The sequence below is a fragment of the Prunus mume genome, linkage group LG2 (genome assembly GCF_029339155.1).
Source record: "Prunus mume cultivar Tortuosa linkage group LG2, ASM2933915v1, whole genome shotgun sequence".
Taxonomy (NCBI): Eukaryota; Viridiplantae; Streptophyta; class Magnoliopsida; order Rosales; family Rosaceae; genus Prunus; species Prunus mume.
This window is the reverse complement of record NC_142699.1, coordinates 39,638,699-39,648,100: the sequence shown is the minus strand read 5'-3', so window position 1 is coordinate 39,648,100 and position 9,402 is coordinate 39,638,699. Positions and strand designations below refer to the sequence as shown.

The following is a 9,402-nucleotide window of genomic DNA, read 5'->3' as shown; positions in this document are numbered from 1 at the left end:
AATGAGACCCATTGTAGGTCGTGAAGTGTTGCAGCATAGTGACTTTTTAAACTTTCTTGTTCTTTACATTCACAAAAGATGAATATATAGCCCTGAAACATGGTCATTTTCCCAATCATGACCCTTATCAACTTAGCCGACAACAACTTTGTCAAGTTGGCATTGTCACTACAACCATGTTAATCATGAAATTTCAATTTGGGCCATGTTTTGGAGTTCACAAAAAATGTTATAAAAAATAATAGTTTTCCTTTTACGTAAAGTCAAATACAAAAATCTTTATATTATAAATAACATATAAACAAATTGGAAAGTTTTGAAGGTATAATGAAATTGAATAAAACAAAATAATAGGTAAGTAAAAGGAAAATAAATAATAAGCAAGAAGGTGAGTTTGGTACGGTAAAGCACGTCAAAGATGTTGTCCTAAAGCCTTTATAACCTCCCTACGTACAGGTGCTGACGGTCTACAAGACTCCAAGATACGACCCCTTGTATACAAACTCAAGATCCGCTATGAGCACGTTCATAGACAAATATAAGTATTCAAGTCACATAATCATTGCCCAAAATAATAATAATATAAAGTAGAGAATATATGTAAAAGTAGAAAATGAAAGAATTAGAATGTGAATGTGATATTCTGATAGTGTATTGTGTGTGTCTCAAATGTGAAGCATGAGTGGCCTTTTATAGGCATCCAAAACATGTAACCTTCACCAATCATAAAAGTTCACCAACCAAAAAAAATTAAGGCATTCACCAACCATAAATAAAACCTGAATATTAAATATTTATAACCCCCACAATAAATAAAATAAAACAGCCAAAATAATTAAATAAATAAAACGGTTAAATTTTTAAAACCTTTTAAAATTCCAACAATAAATTATGTGTAGGTTTTCTAGGATCTCCTCCTCTTTTGTTCGCCCACCAAATTTTCTTCATTCACAATGTTTTTTCTTTTCCAACAATTGGAAGAGTTGGCGGTCAACTTGAAACCAAATGAACAATTTCAACAATCCTCGTCCTCTTTTTCCACACACTTTAATCATTTGGCTACGCTTCCATGTTTTTGGACAAATCTTCAAAGGTTTAGACATCTCATTACGGAATTTAGATATGGCTTTAGAGTTGTCTTCAAAGATTACTTTTGTGATGAAAATCTTATTCACAACCATAACTTGCCTTGTAAACATATTTGTTGAATAATTACTTTGATTATATTCGGAAATTTTTTTATGTGCGGACTATATTCAAAATTTGACTTGTAGCCATTATTTAGCTTGTAGACATATTGGCCATTATCATTATTATCGGAGTAAGAATGTTTGAATCATAGCCATATTTTCGCGACGCCATCTTTGTCATATTCCAAATCATAGTCATGGTGATCAAATTGATTGAAATTGTAAGCATCACTTGAGTTTGTTCATAATTCAATTCTTGGATTATGAACTAGTAATATCCCCTAAGTCTGCCAAAATAGATTGCGAATGTGCCATTTTTAGTGTTGTAAAGAGCCTAATAAGTTCAAAGATTGAATAATTGCACCTCAAGAAATTTGGCTTCCAAATCAAACAAGTACCGTGCGCTGAGGAGTGCTTTTGTAACCAAGCACGTATAAGTTTTTTGTCAAACACCACAACAACCGTGTTTTTCTTTTTCATCAAACGGTTTTAGCCATTTCAAAAGTACACCTAAACATGACCTAATTATGTATCTAGAATTCAGAAAATTCAAGGAAGAGAGCCTGCTTGTAATTTTTTAGGAATGTTTAGTTAGTATGAGGCATATTAATAAAATAAGGGACAAAAAATACGACTAAAATATGTGCGTTTATTTCTTAGGAAATTTTTAAAATATATATATATATATATATATATATATGGTGAACAATTTGGCCATTATATAATACTTACTATTTTTTATTGAAATTTATTAATGCATATTCCTTTTATTCAATAATATGTGAAAAAATATGTATATAATATGTGAATTTCACATGCATTAGTGAAAAATGTGTATAAAAAAAAGTACGCGTATTAAACTTGAAACTGGGTTTGACTTGCAAACCAGTGGTCTCAGGTTCGAACCCATGAGACTTTTTAAAAAAGCTTCTTCAGTTGTGCTTTGAAAATAATGAGTTGTAAAGTAAAGCAGTTACATGTCTGATAAACAATATTTTTAAAGTGTTGTTAGTATAAAAAAGCAATGTCAAAAACGTTTGGTAAATTTTAATACAAAATTGTTGTAACTGTGAATAATGACTAAAATGGACATAATGTTGTTGATAAATTTTAATACAAAACTATTGTAGCTATTGTTAATGACTAAAACGAACATGATCTTAAAAGTGTTATGTGCTAACTATGTGGTGGTGGTGGTGGTGGTATAGGTGGAGGTGGAGTTGGTCGTTGTGGTGGTGGTGGTGGTCGAGGTGGTGAAGGTGGAGGTATTGGGTGGTGGGTGGTGAAGGTGGTGATGGTAGTAGTGTAGAGGTGGAGGTGCTGGTGGTGGTGGTGATGGAGGTGGAGGTAAGGTGGTGGTGGTGAAGGCGGTGTTGGTGGTGGTGGTAGTGATGGTGGTGGTGATGATGGAGTGGTAGAGGTGGGTGGTGGTGGTGGACGAGGTGAGGCTGGTGATGGACGTGGAGGTGGCGGCGAAGGTGGTGGTGGTGGTGGTGAAGGAGGTGGTCGAGGAGGATGTGGTGGTGGTGATGGAGGTGGAGGTGACGATGTAGTGGTAGACGATGTGATTTTTAAAAATTAATGATGGTATTATGGGAATTGAAAAAATTCATTAAAAGCTAAACCTAAGGCTGCTTTTAGAAGCTGTTGTCAGGAGGCCATTGCTTTTAAAATAATCAGCATATTTTATTTTTAATAAATACCTTAAACTCATTAACTTTAAAGTGAAGTCCGATTTTTGGCGAAAAAAAGAAATTTCAAATAGGGCGTAGTGTTTATGAGAAACCCCCTTCCCCTCACAGTTTAGACTATGACTTGTATTTTATTTTTTTTTAAATGTGAAGAATATATTCGACTTGATTATGTTGTTTGACTAAGAAAATGTCAAAGATAGAAAAACAATAATGACGTTGTTTAGTAACATGCTATATATGGCTTGAGTATAAATATGACATTGAGGTGTATTGGAATGGCATAAAATGGTAATATAGTGAAAGTGAATACTCTCCCTTCTAAGGGGATATAGAACATTAAAAGTGTTTGGATAACTTACCATCTCCAATTGTATTTATTTGGAAATCCTACCTTCAATATATCTATATATACCCCCTTGGTGGGTGTAGTGTAGAGCATTAGAATTTTCGTGTATAGAAGAATTCAATAGATCGAGAGAGGTCATCCAAAATATTTATAGCTTCAACCATGGCTAGGAATAAGGTCAAACTTGCATGGATAGTGAATGATGCTGCTAGAAAATCCAGCTTTAGAAAGAGGAAGGCATGCTTGTTAAAGAAAATGAGTGAGATAAACACCTTATGCGATGTTAGCGCCTTTATCATTGTTTATGGCCCTGATAGTGACAAGCCTACCGTGTGGCCGGATCGCCCACTGGTGGAACAAGTGGTTGCAAGGTTTCAAAGCATACCGGAGCTCGAGCGGTGGAAGAAGATGATGAGCCAAGAGACTTACCTGAAGGATAGGGTAGCCAAAATGCAGGAGCAAATCAAGAATATTTTAAAAAAGAACAATGAGCTGAACGCAAATGAGATCTTGTACCAAAGTATTCAAAAAGGTAAGTCGTTGCTTGCATTTGAAGATAATGATCTAACTGACTTGGTTTTGTCATTAGAGGACAGGATGAAAGAGATTCAAAATCGAATCGATTATTTTGAGAAACCTAATCCTAGTCATCCAGTCAGAATTCCTCCTGAGGAAAGTGGAGGCCAGTCAGAAAACATGAGCCAAATTTATGGCGATTTTACTGAGTTTTTGCTATGGTACAAAGATTTGGGAAAGCAAATTGGGAACACTAATGGCCCTACCAGCAGTGTTAGAAGTGACCTAGGGGTACCTTCAACTGCATATTTTGGTAGTTTAACTCATGAAAATGAGATGGGGTTGCCCAATTGGAACTTTGGAGGCAGCAATTATGATGGAAGTGATTTAGGGTTGGCCATGCAAATTGACAACTCTGAAGGTCAAGGGTATGCTGGAAGTGGTATGGGGATGTCTATGGTGAATTATGGAGGCATTACTAGTGGAATTGAGATGGGGTTTGGGATGTTCCCTTCTAATGGGAATAATGTTGTAGGTAGCACCGAGGATACAGGATTGGGTACTGGCGGCAGCATGGCGGATAAAGGCAATGCTGGGAGTCGTATAGAATTTCCTCCTAGATTTTTGGGAGGTAACAAGGATGGAAGTGATTCAGGGCTCCCTCCTGGACTATTTGGAGGTAGGATTGCTGGAAGTGTTGGGCTTCCCTATGATGTTAGCAAAAGTGGACAAAATCTATTTTCTTCTCCTTGAATTACAATATGCATCTACTGTGTTGTTTGATTTAGATTTGCAATTTCTCCTTCATAATGAGTTAATGCTATTATCCTTTCGATTGTGCAACGTATGCAAAAATAATATATACAATTGTTATCTTTGGGCAACAACGAGGTGCCAAATTTATCCATTAACTTATGTGAACATAACAACAAATAAATCATTTTAAAAGTTCATATTCATAAAAATTCTCTAATAGGTACCATTAGCTGTTCTCTTAGGGGTGTATGAGATTTTAAACAAATTTAAAGGAGTTTAAGGGATAAATTAAGCACCGGCAAAAGTATTTGTGGAGAGTTCCGAGAATTGAAATTTCGGTGAAATATTTAGTTGATTTGGGATTATAACAAATAATTTAAGCATTGTACACATCCTACCAATGGGGTCTTGCCCAGTGGCAAAGAGTTTTAACTTGCAGACTGGTGGTCTTAGGTTCAAAATCCATGGTACCTTAGTAATATGTGTGTGAAAAACCATCATCCCCCTCCTAGTGAGAAATTATACAATGGTACAAGAGTACCACATGGCACTTACCAGTGGTGATATGCACTAATGATATGAAGACACATGGCACTGTAACTACTAAAGCGAAGCTAGTGTTTTCTTCCAAACAAAATGTTAAACACTATCACTAGCACCATCTCTCACTTTTCACCTCGATCACTAAATTAAATATATAATTTTATTAAATAAAATTCAACAATACAATTAAAACACAACATAAAAAAGCAACAACTCCTAAATGCGGTGTCCTTGGCATTATTGATAACCATAACACCGAGATCATTAAAATTAAGCATGATCTCAAGCTATGTGAATAAAACCCAAAACATCCAAAACTAAAAAATAACCGATAAAGCCTAAATAAGCACCACAACCCCCAAGTAAATCTGCGCTGTTGTCAAACCCACCACATCCATACCCCTTGAAGAAAATGTGGAATATGAGGCGAATATGAGAAACTTTTGTTCTCCGATGATCCAATTGATCATAATAGCAGACAAAAGTTCTAAACGGACAATGACGGGCAAAAACAACTAGACGTATTGTAGGAAACTCCTTCAAATGTAGGATATAATTAGATTTAGAGAAAATGAAAAATTACTTGAACTCAAAATTAGTAAAGGCTGCAAAAGTGTGTGTCTACATGAGTATCCACTACCCCAAAAAAAAAAAAAAGGCAACAGTCGCCATTATTTGGTGATATTTGGTAACTAATGCCTTCTTGATTACTTACTCGATGTTTCTCACTATGTTGCTTTATTTTACCAAATAAATCATCTGAAGGCAAAAAAATAAATCTATATATACAACAATGCTTAAATGATAATTATTTAGTAAGTTAATATGATGCTAACAAGTCGGTTGGCTCCACAAAATTATGCATTTGTGTGTACACTTTGATTTGGCTATAGGGAACAATAATATAATATATTTTTAAATATGCAGATTTTAGATATGAAGGTGTGATGAGATCATTTATCATATCTCATCCTGCATCATTTTAGTCTAATTGGTCTTTTGTCATATATATGGAACACACTGATTACAGACACAACCTTGTTAAAAGAAGAACAAAACCTAAGTCTGAGTCTCCAAAAAGTTGCAGAGTTTCAGACAAGGCATGGAGAAAAATTGTTATTTATTTTTAAACTTTCTTTCCAGTTAGATTTAAACTTTAGTTTAACATAAGTTAGTTTAAACTTATGTAACTCAATAGTTTGTCACAGGTATAAAACAAAAACAAAATAAGAATTTGGTCGATGAAGGTGTGTCGTTTGAGGACATTTGTCCTCTTTTTTTAATCAAGGTTACCACATTATGTGCCAGTATTAATCCCGTACTTGTAATCGTATGCACACGTACTGGCAAAGTTTACTTTATCTTGTTCCAAGTTAGCTGTTTGGATGGAAGATGGTCTTGTTTGACTGCGTTCTATTTTAAACGATGGTGTAATGTTTTCTTAATTAATACAATCTAAGAGCTTCCTATAAAATAAAAAATTGTCAAGAATCAAGTTTTTTTTTTTTTTTTTTTTTCAGCGTCAAGATTCAAGTCTAGGCATTAAGTAAGTACAAATTTATAAATAAACTCAATCCTAGACATGTATTTATAAAAAAAAACCCAAACACTATTTAAACATAGAAATACACCTAAAATCCATTGTCCGGCTTTATCTCTGGGTTTCATTGTCCATTATTGTCCACTGTCCTAAATGGCTCGGGTCTTTCATCTACTGTCATTTGTACCCATGATGGGTAGACAACAAGAGGAACATGCGAAGCCTTTATAAATCGTCTTACTGTTGGACAAGCTGCCGATGTGGGATTTTAGAGCTGCGTTAATTTGGAAGAGCTACTCGCTTAGCTTGTACACAAGTGATTAAATAAATAATGGAGTTTCAACCGACCGGACCTTGCCTTTTATTCAACGAGCTGCTGGCTACACCAACTAGAGACCCAAACCACATAAGCCAGATTTCCTGACAATTCCATTTTGCTGCTCAGATCATCATCTTATTGAACGAATTGTGTTTTTTTCTTCTTCTTCTTCTTTTTCAATCTTTGGCGTTAGTCCTCCTGTTTTAAACACCTGCTATTTAAAACGGAAGTACAATCAACAGAATATGATATCGACTAAAATTAAGTATCCCCCAATAACAAAAAGTAGTTTAAAATTACTTAAATGTAGAAAGATAGAGAGTTTACTAGCTTTCACATATATCCAACAAAAATGAGACGCTAACAGAAAGTATTATATTAGGTTGTCTCAAGATTATCTCCTACGTGAATCAAACTCGAGAGCACTTTAAGGGGGGAGGGAGAGAGTTTGGTCCACTTTTTTACATTATTTAAAAGAAGAACAATCTTCTTAAAATAAAATAAATAAAAAAAGGAGTGAGCTAATAGCTAATATAAGGGTCGGGGTGGAAAAATGATGACTATTGAAATTCAAATTGCCAATGAGAGAGCGCGATAACCAATCTGGCTTTTTCTCACCCTATTGTCAACTCTAATTTTTAATTTTTAATTTCCTACTAATGAATTTATGTGTGGTTTAATAAGTAAAATTGAATCTTTAAAATACAATACAAAACAAATATATTTTTAGCACCTAACGTTTAATAATGATGATTTCATAACCTAGTCAATCAAGAATTAAACTACCTTACTAAACCTTAAACACCATAATCACATAATCTACAACGTTGATTTTATAACTAAAACGAATAATAATTTTTATGATCAAAATAGAATTGCACCCTTGAATCTTGTAAAATTCAATTTTGCCTTCATAACGAGGAGGTTGTTGAGTCTTATCTCTACAGTTGTGAGACATAGAGTTTACCTAGATAAGTAAAGAACAAAGAATTCCCAACAATAGGATAGCATATCAACCATGACTAGGAAGAAGAAGAAACTTGCATGGATAACGAATGAATGATAGTGCTAGATAGAAAACTAGCTTCATAAAAAGGAAGGTAGAGGATTGTTGAAAAGAAAGAAAAGTTATTTCATTTTATTTTTTCTAACTTTTGGGGCCTAACTATAACTGATGTCATTTTTTCTTTCAAACTTCAATAAAAAGTTATTGACAGCCCAAATTTTATTTTATTTTATTTTTTTGACACAAGGGATATAATGTTTTATTAATGAGGAAGAAGAGTAATAGGTACAAAAATCAGACTATGTTCTAGAGGATTACGCGAGTACTCTACATCAAACGAAGCATAGTGGTCGTCGGTCTCCCAAGGTAGTCTACCTTCTCAACTGCAAGTGGAAAAAGAAACCTTTGGAAAAATTGATCTTTCGAAGTAGACAATCGGATGTGAGGAAAATCTTTATGGCAGATGTAACGTCAAGGCCAACCACATGCCCAAATTTTTGGAAAAATAGGGGAGGTATGCCGTTAGGACCCAGTGCCATTGTTGGGTACATCTGAAATAATGTTGTCTTCATCTCATAGTCGAAAAACGGCGCTAGCAGTTGGCAATTCATAGTATCAATGACTTGTGGCTCGATGTGCTCAACGAAAGTCGAAGTTTGCACAGTACTTTGGGATCGGAAAAGATGCTCAAAATAATCCAACACCATCTTCTCCATGCCTTTGTCATCCTCATGCCAGATCATGTGACAATCAAATTGTTTAGGGGTGGTCAAAATTCACCCAATCTGCCAAGGAGGAATTCCTAGTGGCCGAAGAATTCCTAGCGGCCGAGAATTCCTAGCGAGGGATTTCTAACGGTCGAGGAATTCTTAGCGGCCGAGAATTCCTAGCGGCCGAGAATTCCTAGAGGCTAAGAAATTCCTAGTGGCCGAGAAATCCTAGCGGCCGAGATGCCTTCTCAAAATGGTAGCCGAGGTGTTTTCTTCAAGCGACCGAGGTGCCTTCTCACAAATGCGGCCGAGGTGTTTTCTTCAAAGGCCATGGTGTCTTCTCAAAAATATGGTAGGACGTTTCCCTTTGCAAAAGTGGTAGAGCATATCCTTGCAAAATTGGTCAAACGCTTACTTTTGCAAAAGTGGCCGGGCAGTCCTTAAATACCTTGGTCGGCCACTCCTCTTGCAAAAAGCTGGGTTGGGTTGGATTTTCTCCTTAAGCACCCGGGTGCCCTCCTCTCAACACTTAGGCAAGCAAAGTTGGGCCGAGGGAGTTGAAGTTTGGCGGGAGGTATTTCTGCCGAGGGAGTTTAAGTTCGGCAGGAGGTATTTCCGTCGAGAGAGTTGAAATTCGGCGAGAGGTATGTCCGCCGAGTTTCCAATATTCGAATATTTTGAGAACTCAAAGATAGTCTAATGTGGTCCCAAGCTCAACATACAAATATTTGGAGCTCCCATACCACTCACCTTGGTGGATGGTCAACCAACTCTAGAATTCT

The 9,402-nt window shown here is 35.7% G+C and overlaps 1 protein-coding gene across 1 annotated transcript; it reads left to right on the top strand.

Annotated features, from left to right (window-relative positions):
* The first annotated feature begins 3,392 nt into the window (after positions 1-3,392).
* LOC103322605 (agamous-like MADS-box protein AGL81) lies at positions 3,393-4,499 on the top strand. The gene has a single exon (XM_008224535.1). The coding sequence runs from the start codon at positions 3,393-3,395 to the stop codon at positions 4,497-4,499; it is 1,107 nt and encodes a 368-aa protein (XP_008222757.1).
* The last annotated feature ends 4,903 nt before the right edge of the window (positions 4,500-9,402 follow it).

Coding starts and splice junctions, on each gene's coding strand:
- LOC103322605 (XM_008224535.1), top strand. CDS start 3,393: ATGGCTAGGAATAAGGTCAAACTTGCATGGATAGTGAATGATGCTGCT.